Genomic DNA, 14,652 nt, shown 5'->3' with positions numbered 1-14,652 from the left:
CTATGGATCACATATTCCTAATCATCTTGCCATAACCCATTCTCTGCATGATTTGGATCAGACCACTCTTCTCTTGCTCTATGTGCAATTTATAGGCTATTGACCAAGTGCCATCCCAGCCAAAATGAACCATTACCTCCCGAAGGGCTTCTTGCCTGACCTAGAAATAACATACCTGTCCTCTATCCTACTTATACTAAGATGGCCCCAGTAGTTTCCCTATCACTGAACATAAATGTCCCTCCTGATCCTGTTTCCATCCTCAAGAGAGGAGTCTTTTCAGGTGATCTGTCCACAGACTCTCACTCCCCAGGGAGCAGTGGCCTCCTTTGGTGCTGACGCACTTGCAGCAAGTCACTGAGCCTCTGCTCTCCGTCCATGGCTCTGTTTTCCTGATGTGCTGCAGTCCCGGAGGGGACACGCCCCAAGGGCCAGGGCCAAATTCAAGAGGCTTCGTACCCACAGTGAGCCGATGCTATCTTCTTACTTAGCAAGACACCTTTCTGTAACCTGAATACAGGTTTGCATTTTTAGTGGAGTGTTCAGCCCCCAAACGAAGCCTGGAACTCAAGCTGGCCTTCAGCGCAGTCCCAATGAGAGTTACAGTCTGAAAATCGGTTCCCTTACCCTAAAACCATCTCAACCAGATTTAGTTTTCCTCAGCCACGGAGGAGAGGTAGCTGTAAAAGCATTTGTTGTTTCCCTTAACGTGTCTTTCTTTGTCACTTGACCAAATTTACCAAACTGTGTGAGTTCCCCATGCTGGAAACAGGCCTGTTTTTCCTCCTGTCGTGGAGCGCCTTCCTGTCTGCTGAGGCCGCCGGCCTGACAGGTCAGTGCTGCCTCCTGCACAGGGGGCTGGATGTGTGAGGCGTGTGTGTGCTCCCAGAGGTACCCCTCCCTGAGCAGCAGGAGGTGAAACGGACTCTCTCTTCTACGGGGTTGTGTCTGAATTAGCCTTTCCTGGGTACCCTGAGGAGAAAAACACAGTCATTCATCCATTCTGTATGCAACAACTTAACGGGAAAGTCTCCAGAATGACATTTCCTCTTCTCTCCTGGCTGGGCGGGAGGGGATGTTAAAACCTACAAATGACTGATTTATAGAGGTGATGGATGACTTTATAAATGGAAGTCTACTCAGCTGCTTTGCAGAAAAGGGTGCTGGTTTGCTGTTGGCTGCTGACGGCGAGTACCCGTGTAAGCAGCCTCTCTGGGGTGTGCACATTTCCACACACATCAGTGTGGAGAATCCTTGTATGCAAAGAAACAAAGAGCTAATGTGGCGGGGCTACAGTGTAGTACCTCTTACCACAAGAAGTCTACATATAGAATCTCTGACGTGGATCAGTTAATAGAGAAAGGGGCAGCCCCTGAGGTCCCAAGGGATCCTGTGATCTGGATTCGGCAATTAGATTGCCTTTCTGCAACAGTGAGGATTTGCGCTTGGATAGCTGCAACGATTGGGTGCTTTTCCACCTAGAAGAATCACTGTGGCTCTGAGCAAAATGTCAAAGCTGCTTCTGTCCTTTGGCCTAGTTCCCTGCTCCTTCCAGGTTTCAATCCTGGATCCCTTGCTGCTCACTACTGTCATCTTAATTGACATTCAAGCGGTGAGACTGGCCTCCTCCGCCCCTCAATTATTAACTGGGAACAAAATATTCCTCTCTGGGTATTTACATTTTATTAGGTGGTACTTTAAGTATAATTAATAATAATAGAAGTTGACGTATATTGACGGAGTACCGTGAGCCAAGTACTAGCTTCCCGCCTTTCATGGACATTCTTATTAATTCCCAGACCTAAGACTCAAAATTAGGGCCTACACTCCTTACTGGATCAACAGTAAGTAGTGGAGCTGGGATTTCAAAGTAGGAGATCTGATTCCAGAGCTAGACTCTTGAGGAGCAAGCGTTGCTGCCTTGAATGAAACTACATTTGTGGACTATCAAGCAAGCCCTCATGAGGAGGAAGATATTTGGGGTCTCAGGAGCCTGTCTGGTCCACATGCCCATAGACTGGTTTGGCTCTCCTGTGAAAGGCATGGCAAATCTTTCTTGTAATGATAACCTGTCCTTCTGGGCAGCTGACCCAACTTACTGCAGGGTCACAGGGGCCACCCTGTTCCCACAGGCTTTGAAGGCGTCTGTTGCTGATGCAGAAAGCCATCTGCCAGTTCTTAGGAGACTTATGAAGGCTACATTGTCAGAGTCCACCCTATGGGCCCTTGTATCTAAATCAACGTCTGTTATGGTAGTGTCTTCTCTTGTTATTAGGGAGGTTGCTGAAGAGCTTATTCATTCCAGAGAAAAGGAACAACAGTGTCCCTTAAATTAAAAAATAAAGGTATAAAATTTATATCAGCCATTCAAAATAATTTTGGTTCCCTTTCCTCCATATTCCATGCCCTTTTCAGCCCTCAACGTTTTGTAAAATGATATAAGTAATGTTAACAGAACACATATTTGACCTTCTAAAAAAGTAAAAAAAAAGTATCTTAACTGACCTGATATTTTTTAGTCTATGTTGAATATTGTAATAAACACACACACACACACACACACACACACACATGCACACACACACCCCAATACCTCAAAGCTGCTTATTTTTATGTGTGAAAATTGCCTTTTTATTTCCTGGTACATTTCAGCAAGATCTTGTTTTATTAACTATTTAAAGGTTACAGTCCATGTATAAACAGCTAGTTTACCTGTACCTTGCTCTTTTGCCACCCCTTTCAACCTGATATTCCTATTGGATGGCACACAGACTACCCCTAGAGAGCCAGCATCATGGGATAAGTGAATACAGGTGTGGGCCGCAGTAACAGACCCAAAAGTCCATGGCTGCACCCAAGGGGCACACTCGCTCCAGAGCACTACTCCAGAGTAAGCAATGTGTCTAATAGGCATTTGATACGAACCAAACTCTAGGTGCAAGCATTTTCTACTGTCATATACCAAGCCTGCTTAGTCTAAATTACTTATGTATTTGTTTGTTTATTATCTAATCCTTGCTTCTTTCCAAATTGGATTTGAGACAACTCATAACATGAGGCATGCATATCATGGGACCATTTAGTTGAGAGTAAATACTCAAGTGCTTTGGGATAGAGTTTTTCTGCAAAATTAGACAGCTGTTTGTTGCTGTGGTTTGGCAATAAATATAGCTCTGAGCTTTCTGGCAGCCAAAGCCAAAAGGGAAACATGATGAGTTATATAGGAATAATAGAGCATTATAAAACGAAATCATACTTATTGACAAAAATGGGCAAACTTCTTTTCTGGCACTAAAATTTTAGGGGAATTTATCACATGTATCCTCATATAAGGGACCTTTGAATGCTGTAGTGGACAATATATTTAATAATGCTTTTAAGGGGAACACCTGGGTGGCTCACGGTGTGATCCCAGGGCTCGCAGATGGAGTCCCACATCAGGCTCCCCACAGGAGCCTGCTTCTCCCTCTGCCTATGTCTCTGCTTCTCTCTCTGTCTCTCATGAGTAAATAAAATCTTAAAAAAAAAATACCTTTAAGGAGGATGGAGATACACTCTTCACGAAGTCATTTCTCATTTCAGTCTTCAGTGAAATCTGAGGGAGTGGTATCAAATCATAATTACCTAAGGGTGTGTCTGGTAATGATATAATCTTTTTAGTTCTAACCCACCCACAACTAAACAAAGGTATTGGAAGGCTAAAATCTAGAAAACATTTTAAAAAGTCCTTAACAAATGAAATTATGGCAATGACTATAAAGAACTAAGTGTAATAAACTATTAAGCCATTTATGAGTAGTTATGGAGGGAAGCAGCATCATGGAGCCTGTCTGGGTTCATGAAGCACATCATGTAGGTCCGAGGGATGGGATGGGGCGACATGCATTGGTTTCTCAGCAGAATTCCCTGAGCCCTGACATTTCAAAATGGTGCTCAAGGATGCCCACCAAGTGAGCAGGGCTCTCAGCTTGCCACCCCTACACTATCCCTTTTATTGATTCCAAGAATTGGGTTTTCACATAAGATTTTATTTTTAAAAAAGGATTTCTATTGTTTTAAACAAAGTCCATCTGTTTTGAGAAACATATTTTTGTTTTTTCTTACGACCAAGTAATGTGTAAACATCATAGACAATTTAGGAAGTGTAAATTCACAGAAGGAAATCGAATTGGAATCACCTGTTTTCTTATTACCTATTAATTGCTATTGTTAATATTTGTCTAAATACATCTAATTATATGCATATCCGTACACTTCACTAAATATGTACATGCAGATATGAATGTAATCATACTTCTTAAATTTTAAGTAACTTGCTTCTTTTCACTCAAGGATTTATAATGACTTTTTCACATTTTTCATCTGTATTATTTAATGGCTGCCTAATATGATATCATATCAACTTGCCACAATTTACTCAATGCTCCTTTTGATTGTTTATAGTTTTTGGTATTATTAATATGATTGCAATGGTTATCCTTATAGATTGATGTATGCATTTCTATTGCCGGATTAATAGAAAGGCTAACATTTTAATGTCTTGGAAAATTCACCCAAATTATTCCCCAGAAAATTTGTGACCCTTTATACTTCCACAAATAATGAAAGAGAGCTCATTTACTCACATTTTTACTACCCTAAATCTTACCCATCCCTGCTAATTTGAAATCAATTTCTATTTCATTGTGATTTACGTTTATTTTAAAAACGATTTTATTTATTTATTCATGAGAGAGACAGAGAGAGAGCCAGAGACTTAGGCAGAGGAAGAAGCAGGCTGCCTGTAGGGAGCCCGATGCGGGACTCAATCCCAGGACCCTGGGATCATGACCTGAGCCAAAAACAGATGCTCAACCACTGAGCCACCCAGGTGCCCCTGTGATTTACATTTATTATATTTGTTCTGAGGAAAGCATTTTAGTGACATGTCATTGGCAATTTCTATTTCTCTTTTGCTGAACTCCCTGTTTCTGTCCTACTCCTTTTCCCTACTGAGATGCTTGTTTGTCATATTAATTTTAGGAGCTTTTTTATTTATTTAGAAAATTAACCTTTTGGCTGCCATGTAAGCTATAAATATTTTCCAATTTGTGGTTTTATCTCTTAAATATATTACATTTTGTTGGCTTAGTAAGGGAAAGGGATAGTATGGACATTTTCAAGTTTATGTGGTTAATTTTATCTCCTTAGAAAGCTCAAGGCTTTATTAATTTTTGCATAGAAAGCCTAAGTGTTTATTAATGATAATGCATACTTTCTTTTACTAGTCTTGTTTTATGAATCCAACTGGAATTTGTTTTGATATGTAGTACAGGAGATAGCAGGAACTTGATTATCTTCCTAGAAGATATGTTCCATTTGTCCTAACACCCTTCAACTATAACCTATGTATTTATAATATAATGTCCATGTCTATAGGTACATAAATGTATATATATGTTCTGGGTTTTCTATTGTACCACTTTGGTCTTCACTGTTTTAATCATTTCAGCTTCATTGTTCATCTTAATATCCATTGGATCAATGCCTCACCCTTCCTTGCTCATTTTCAAGAGCTTCTTTGCTGTACTCACATATTTATTATTCCAGATGGACTTGAAAATAACTTTGTTAGGTTTCAAGCAGAAAATGACTGAGATATGATTGCAGTTGCATTAAATTTTTAGATTAATTTGAGAAGTGGTGTTTTTACAATGTTGAGTCTTCCCACCCAGGAATATGTTATGTCTATCCATTTATTCAAGTCATCTTTTATGGCCCTTAGTAAATTTTTATAGTTGTCTTCACATTCAACCTACAAATTTCATGTTAAGTACTTTTTAACTATTTTATATTTGAAGATATTATGATGAATCAAAACTTCTTCCATTATAGTTTCCAACTGGTTACTGTTTATTTACGCGCACCCAGACTTCACTAGGCTTTTGGATTTATTCTCTCTGTAGTTCTGAAATCTAGAACTCGAGCTGATGTGTAGAATCAGGATTGATAGGCCAAAGTTGCATCAAACTATCAGGTCCTCCAGGGCTCTATCAGCACCAGAAGTATGGCTGAAGCATTCTGAGCTCATTATCTTTTTTTTTTAATTTTTATTTATTTATGATAGTCACACACAGATAGAGAGAGAAAGAGGCAGAGACACAGGCAGAGGGAGAAGCAGGCTCCATGCACCGGGAGCCCGATGTGGGATTCGATCCCGGGTCTCCAGGATCGCGCCCTGGGCCAAAGGCAGGCGCCAAACCGCTGCACCACCCAGGGATCCCGCCCATTATCTTTTGAGCAATAGAATGAATGATTTTAGCTTGACAAGAGGAAACATTTCCAAAATCTGAATAAAAGGCTGCTTTATAAGATAATGAGTGCCCTGTGCCTGATAATATATGAAAGATTATATATGTCCACTGGTCAGGATATTCCAGGGCAGATTCATACTTCAACTAAAAAATGTATCATAAATTACATTAATCTGCAATTTCATTTCCCTAATTATTAAGCTAAAATAGAAACATGTAGACCTGAAGAAACAAGAGCCTAGTTGAGAGGAATATAGTAGACATATGTTGATTTGGACTGCCCAGCGGTCATTCTTATTTTCACAGGTAATAGCATCCTGATGTTGCTTAGGAAACTGTCCCTCCTCCATCAGATACCATCTTGTTGATCAAGGTGTCTCATCCTCCCCTGCCAAAGAGAGCAAGACTTTAGAAGGAAGGTCAGTCAGACACTCTTTCTCTAGGATGTGATCCTTTAGGAGGGATATAGAAGGAAGTGTGACTGTTGGCACCTGTTCTTTCCAACAACAAAGCCCTATTGGACCCCCCTATTTACCCCTGACACAGATTCCTGGGGCTGCCTTTGTGCATGTTTTCTGAGAGCTATCACTCTTCTCTCCAGTAAATTCTTTTCTGATTACAGTAGCCAGAATTAGTGTTTATTGCTGGCAAACCAAGAATCCTAACTGGTACAAGGGAAGGAATAATCCATGATGTATTTCCACAAATGAAACTAAATAACTTGGTGACAGAACAGAAGGGGAAAGAAGCTCAAAGACAGTGGAGCCTCTAGGCTAGGACACTTGGGACCCTCTTATGCCAGATGCACAGGGATAGGCAAACCAAAAGGATCAAGCTTTTGAAGAGAGTTTGCACAGTGTTCATTATCATTTTTGATTCAGCTTCTTATAAGATTCATTCTGAACACTTCAGTGTGAGGGGGGGCTTGCTCATTACCACATCTTCTGCTTTCACGTTCAGTTTTACTAATTTGATGATGATCATTTGATTTATTTTGATTATCTTTCACTTCAAGGGCCACATTTGCAACCGCCTTGTCCCAGTCACTTGGAAATTGCACCTGCAAGTGTTCAATAGTCACATAGAAGAACTTAGTTTTATGGAAACAAGTGGCTTTTAGACATGCAAATGAAGGCTGGCATTTCAATTACCCAGAAGTTTGATTCTCTGGTGTTGGAAACATACAAGTGCAGTTTGAGAAAACTTTTATGTGGGAGAACTGGGCAAAATGTCAAATGCAAGTGAGGAGTCTTTCTAGACGATAAGGGTGTAGAGATAGAAATGGACTTTAGGGAGTTCTTACATGCCAGGAGAGCAGAGAAAGAGAATGTATAAGGATGGGTCTGCCCTACTTACAAAATCAGCCACTTTAGGGTTCTGGCTCTTTGGCTTGCTTGCTGAGGGATAGGAATAAGTCATCCTATCAATTGGTATCTCAATTTTCTTTACTACAAAGTAAGAGGATTTTATTACTTTGTAATAGAAGGACATTGTACATGTACAAAATGTGGCTTCTGAGTAAACACATGACCCCAAGGTATTCTCTCTACGAGGCACCTGGTACACATGCATACCTAATTTCTAATCAGATAGAATTTTTCTTGTGCAGACTTCTATTTTCTAGAAGTCATTAGGTTACTGAGCTTTTATTTTAAATTGAATATTGAAAATAGTTCAGCAGTATTATTTATAGCATAATCTGTAATGGAATTGAATCCTGTCATCGAAGCCGCTTTTCAGTTTATAAAGATAACCAAAAAGCACAGCTGCATAGGCTGTTTGAAGACTCATTTTTATAATCTGTTTCCCCACTGAGACTTTGGGGGTCAGGTTTTTGCCAGAAGCAAACTTTCAGGGACTGTCATTGAACACCCGAAGAGTAAGATTTCTAATGGCAACATTGACACCGTGTCTAATGATTTCTCTGCTTCCAGGTACTGCTGTAATAAAGACAGCTTCCATTTTTAGATTCCTGGGGCATATTTTATGTCCACTCAAGGCAAAGGCAGGAGAGGGAGGCCCTGGCATACCTCATTTTCTCATGCAAGAAGTTAAATAGAATAGCTCGCTATTTACTCATCTTAGAATGAACCCTATCTAAGAAAATAAACACATAAAAACCTGAAAGAAAAAAGTCTGATTATTAAGTAATGCTTTTGGACTTTCTGGTCTGATTCTAGACAGTAAGAAACTCTGAAAAGTTTTTTAAATGTAGTAGAGTGAGAATGTATGATGTTGTGGCCCATTTCCAGGGAACTGACCAAGATGTCTGAAAGAAGCATGCAACACACAGATATCAGGTATGACATAAGCACTTAATTCATCTCAATCCCATCACTCAGGCATGTTCTCCTATTGGTCTCAAATGACAAGGGCCTAATTACATTGTCATGAGAAGGAAAAGTTGACACTTGGAAGTTCAGGTTCTGCTTATCTGTCAGGTCAATTCTTGAAAGGCTTTTGTAGAGTACGTAGTCAGAAAAGGAAACTTGGTAAAGTCTTTCTTATTTACAATAGACAAGGAAGAAAGATTTCCAAATGAAATGACTATTACTGGATGTGTTGAGACTGCTCCATATGAGTAAGTTGGCTTATTACTTCTTATCTCCATCGTCTCTCAGCTTGGAAAAATTTTGTCTGAAACTCTCAAGAAGGCTTTAGCTTAGAGGTGAATGTGTTCCATTTGGCTTGCCAGTGATGCATTGCATGACTTGATGGAAAATATATTTCCAGATCTTCGTAAATAAAACAAATCACTGGGAGGGGACTTGGTTTGAGTTGCTTTTTAAAACAAATCTAGCCAGTTTCAGCTTCTAAGGACATGTCATTAGCTGACATCTCTTAAAACTGCTCATGCTATCCTATTGACAGAACCATGTGAATCCAACTTAATTAGCCAACAATTCATCAACAAATGAGGTGCGTTGAGTGTTTTCCAAGCCAAAAATAAAATCTGGAGGCTCAGAATATTAGGCATTCAAACTATAGTAATAGGCACCCAAAATTCTCAAGGGGATTAGTTAACCAACACACTGAACCAAGGGCAAACATGCAACGTTGCCGTCTCAGTAAACACAGGTGTAACGTACATCTCCTCGCATAATAACTCATTAACTCACACCTGCACTTTCTTGAACTGAATAGCTCATCATTTCAATATTCAAACAACCTTGCACATGTAACTTAAGTAGTGGACAAATTTACCCCAGCTTTTTTCACTGTAAATATTTTCAGTCATTGTTTAATGCCTTCCTCATGGTGCCAGGAGGCATAGGAGCCAAAGAAAAAGAAAGTCCTTTCTCAAAAACCCATTTTCTTTACAGGCAGATAGAAAATTGTTAGAAGACAGATGGCACAAATACATAACATACAGGTGAAGGATAAGGTAAGAGTCAAGGATAATTCCTAGGCCCCAGTATCAACTTGATCAATGGTTCATTCCACCAAAATGGGGAATATAAATAAATAAATACATGCACTAGAAAAAGGGACACAGAAATTATTTCATTCAAAAGTCTTCTGGATTCTATGAAAATGTAGAAACTACATGGAAGGGTATGATGGGCAATTGGACATGGACATCTTGGGTCAGGTTGTTCATTAGAGAGTTAGGTGACTTTGGTGAAAGTGTGTTAGCTGACTCCAAGGAAATGAAAACTTAAAAGATAGTAAGCTGATGAACACCAAGGCTTGAAATGGAATGTCAAGGATATAAGTGAAAATGTGTTTTTCTTCTTCTGCAGATCCCAATTTAAGTTGCATAAAGACCCTCTGCTAAATTTTGAAGGAGATTTTTGTTTTAAATGGAAATTTATAAACCTTGCAACATAGACAGGGAGTAACTCTTAAATGCATGCCTACACTGCATTGGAGAAACCAGAAACAAGAACATAGATTCATGCTGCCTTCTATATTGATGTTATATTCCACAGATTCATGATTAATCTGCCAACTGTGGTGTTGCCAAATATGGTGAACTAGACAGTAATTGTACTCTTTGGAAACTTGGAATCTTTCATATTCCCTGAAGGAGTTTTCCATTTCTTTAAAATCTTTAACTTCTCAGTTCCAGGTTCACATTCAGCAGTGGTGGTAGGAAACCTGTCAGAAATGTCTCTTTTTACTAGATCAAAGATAAATAAAAGCGTGGCATGGAAAAATAACCCATCAACTTTAAAACCCCTCAGAGTACAATCTGAGAGCAAGACACATTTTTTCTTTCTCTCTCGCTCTCTTTCTGTGTTCTGATAATATAATCAATATATCCTGTCCAAAAATGCAATATTCTTCAGTCTTAGAAACCCCTCAAGTCTCCATTTAATGTCAAAGAAAATCATGCTCCTTGTGACAGACGTTTATTTTTCAGCCTCTGTATCTGAAGGCTTCATCAACTTTTAATGAAAAAAGAACTACTGAATAATGTTATCAGTAACCGAGACTGTAGGTGACAATATTCTTGAATAAGAAAATTTAAATATTAGAAGAAAATGGACCCGGCCACTAATAAATCCAGATAAACATCTATTTGTATGTGAGGATCAAAAACTAATTTCTCTTGCATTCTCTTTTCAAATTTTTTTTAAATAGAGATTCATCCTTTTGACCAACCTGCATTTCCGCACCTGACGTCTGTGGGCACTGTTATGGGAGTGCAAAGAGGGAGGGTGTTCACCCAGGGCTTGAGATGCTCTAGGTCAAGGGACCTGGTAATCGGTAATTGAGCTGACAGGAAGTCAATGTGAGGCTGTGGGACCCCGGGTAATTCTTCAGTTCCATATATGCAGACCTTGAAGCCAATGTAAAAACTGAGCCACTCAGATCACAGACATTTAAGACTGAAAAGTGCTTAGAGATCATTTAGAGCAGCATTTGCCAGAGTTCCTTGACCCTATTGACAAAAAAAAAAAAGCTTTATCATGAACCTATCTGCACAAAAAGGTAATTTTTTGCCCACAGATTTACTTACATACTTTAGAATACACAAAAATTCTAATTAAAAACTGACATTTTTATATTTTCTTCCATCTTTCAGTGGGTTTTCTTTTATATTCCAATTTGATGAATACTAATGCAGACCATCTTTAATTCATTGAAAAGAAAACAATGGACCAGGTAATGCGTTTAAATTGCCCCAGTTATGCAACTCAGTGGATGAACTGTGATCAGATAGGTCCCGGGCCCCTTAATGTCCAATGTCGTACATTTTTCCTTATATAATTTACAGCTACACACTGAATCTTGATCACGCAAGCTTAATATACATATACAATATTTAGTAGTACTAATGCTTTCTGAAAGGGTCCAGAAGCGGGAATCAAGGATAGCAGTGTACATGGCACTCTGTTAACCATAAGGTGTTAATTGTCCTATGAAAATTGATCTCTGTGGCAAGAATGTACTTGCCAGCAGAATCATTATTTTTCCCAAAGAATTATGGAGCTCCTCATGCTGTTTCCTAAATTTCTTCGCTTGCCAATTAATTTGAATTTAGCTGTGTACCTCTTTGTGGTTCCTCAAACAGCTCTTTTAGCTAGTGTCATAAAGTATCAGTTCTAGTTCTTACTTCAAATTGCATAAATGAGTCCCTGCCACCAGCCCTTCAGCGATCTTGTACACCACTAAAGTTCCACTGAGCAGACAGCTTTGAAAGGCAATCTTGCATATACACATGAGGCAGGAAGTATTATTATTATTTGCTCTAGGCCACTTCTTGATTTCTTTCAGACCTCCTTTTTATTTTAGGTCTCCGCTATTTTCGAGCATGTTCTACTGTCCGTGGACCCAGATGTATGTTCTTGATTCCATCCGTCATTGTCACAGGACCCTGTAAATAGAACTTGAATCCAAGATCTTAGACATGCAATGCAGCCATTGCATTTAGTGACTGCTTGTTTTTGCAGTAGAGAGGGAAACAGAGTGATCAGTTTTTACTTCTGTTGGGAAGGAAGTTGTAATAATGTCTGCCTGCACAGGATAGACATACTGGATGCTTCATATTTCTAAATTTTATAAATAAAAGGACTAATAAAACATGTAAGATTCTGTACTTACAGTAATTGGTTTGACCATTTTAAGAATACAGTGTAATAGTTGTTTCCTTTATTAAGTTTTTTACATAGAAAAATGTGATTAATTCAATTTGTATTTATGTCCTAACCTATAATTGTTTAAAACCCAAAGTGTGCAGGGAGACTGCATGTTTCTCACACATGCCCCACAACCTCCTACTTCTCTCCCTTCACTCACATTGAATTCCCTACTCCTGACCTTGCATCCTCAAACTTTCTCATCTTTCAAGGCCCAAATGCCTCTGCACTTTTTTTGGAGAATTTTCTCCAGCTCTCTCCCACCTTCTATAGCCCAAAAGAAATCACACTGCCTCAGGATTTCTGTTTTCTTATCACCTACTGCATTATACCTGCTATGTCTTTGCGTACATGTTGTCTCTGTCAGGAGATATAAGGCTGCTTGAGGTCTAAGACCAGATTCATTTCTCCTTGTGTCCCCATAGCCATAACCTGTGCTTTGCTCACAGATGACCTCCACACATGAATAGAATCTGAGTAGATGATAGTAGATACCCAAGGTAACTTGCAAAAACCTGGTACCTTAACTGTAGTATTACTGAGAATTGTCTAAGTTTGGATTACTAGAAGTAAGGAGCACATTTTCATTTGTTTTTCCTTGATGCAGGAGTTACTGTGGAAGAAATGGCAAAAAAAAAAATATGATTAAAGGTATAGAATATGCAAGACATGGACTGGATGCTTTGTACCTCTTCCCCCAGCAATTTATTAAACAGGAAGTATTTAAAATTAATTAAACAGGAAGTGTTGTTGTGTCTATCCGTGGAATGAGCTTCTCTAAGTTGTTTCTTCTTTTCATGTCTTCTTTCTTCCATCTACTTCTAGTAATAGTAAAATCTTGTATGTATGTACTTATCAATGTTTAGTTTATGAAGCATGTTACTATCCATGATACTGCTTTATACACGGAACAGACCTGTAAGACAGACTGGGTGCTATCCAAATGAGGAAATTGACTCTTAAGTGAGCGAAGCCATTGGCCAGTGTCACCCCTTTTCTACCTGCAGCCACGACCAGAGAATGGGAAGGATGGAGACATAACAGACTCCAGGTCCTGAGAGACATAACCCACACGGTTACTTTACAACTCTCAATTTTACTAACCAAATCTAGTTTGTTTGTTTTTTTAAAGATTTTATTTATTTGATAGAGGGTGAGCGAGAGAGAGCACAAGCTGGGGTAGAGGCATAAGGAGAAGGAGAAACAGACTCCCCACTGAGCTGGGAGCTTGACATGGGGCTCCATCACAGGACCCTGGGATCATGACCTGAGCTGAAGGCAGACACTTAACTGACTGAGCCACCCAGGTGCCCCTCAAATGTAGTTTTTATATGCTCTCTTTGACAATTTTGTTTTCACTTTTCTTTTATTAGGTTTTTAATCCTACTTTATTTGAGTCCATTGTTGTCTTTTGTCTAGCTTCTTGAGGTAAATAGTCCAATTCTTTTATTTTATTTTCCTAATGGAATGCATGCAAGACTATAAACTTCCCTCTGAATAATCTGGTTTCATCTCATTGATTTTGATAAGAGATGTGATCTACATTTACTATTATTTATTTCTACATAAGCTAAAATTTCAAATTTGATTTAATCTTCAACTCCAACTTTATCTAGAAGCATACAGTTGAAAATCCCTAATGGATACATTTTTGTAGATATACTTTTGTTAATTTCCAATTTTATAAAATTATGATCAAAGAATGTGATTTATTTCCTTTTTTAGGAGGAAAATTATTAAACTGTTTGACAGCAAAATATATTATCAATTTTATTCCATGCAACTAATTTCTTTCACATTCTAGTATTGCTGGGATTAAAAATAAATAATTCTAAAATGAAGAAAAAAAATAAACTCCTTAGATGTCCTTGATAGATAATTGTTCCATGAAATTGAAGTTAACTTCATAGAATCATGTCAATTCTGGAAAGTACAGAAAGAAAAATAGAGACTAAAACACAGAAATATAACTTTATTTTTTTATTTTTTTAAAGATGTTTTATTTATTTATTCATGACAGACAGAGAGAGAGAGAGAGAGGCAAAGAGAGAGAGGGAGAAGCAGGCTCCACGCAGGGAGCCCAACGTGGGACTCGATCCCAGGTCTTCAGGATCACGCCCTGGGCCAAAGACAGCACTAAACCACTGAGCCACTGGGGCTGCCCAGAAATACAATTTTAAAACATTTTTTTTTTTTTTTGTAGTTAGGAAAAGACATTTTGGACCATACAAGGTCGAAGCCAAGCCATAGCAAAGGTGAATTGATACTTAATA

At 38.7% G+C, this 14,652-nt stretch overlaps 1 protein-coding gene across 1 annotated transcript in view; it reads left to right on the top strand.

Annotated features, from left to right (window-relative positions):
* Nucleotides 1–14,652, top strand: part of SLC9A9 (solute carrier family 9 member A9) — a 534,354-nt gene that overhangs the window by 243,092 nt on the left and 276,610 nt on the right. The window contains exon 8 of the mRNA XM_055321514.1: nt 727–832. Within this exon, the coding sequence (XP_055177489.1) occupies nt 727–832 (106 nt within the window). The remainder of the gene's footprint in view (nt 1–726; nt 833–14,652) is intronic.

The sequence above is a fragment of the Nyctereutes procyonoides genome, unplaced genomic scaffold (assembly GCF_905146905.1).
Source record: "Nyctereutes procyonoides isolate TBG_1078 unplaced genomic scaffold, NYPRO_anot_genome, whole genome shotgun sequence".
Taxonomy (NCBI): Eukaryota; Metazoa; Chordata; class Mammalia; order Carnivora; family Canidae; genus Nyctereutes; species Nyctereutes procyonoides.
This window is presented reverse-complemented; position numbering and strand designations above follow the sequence as displayed.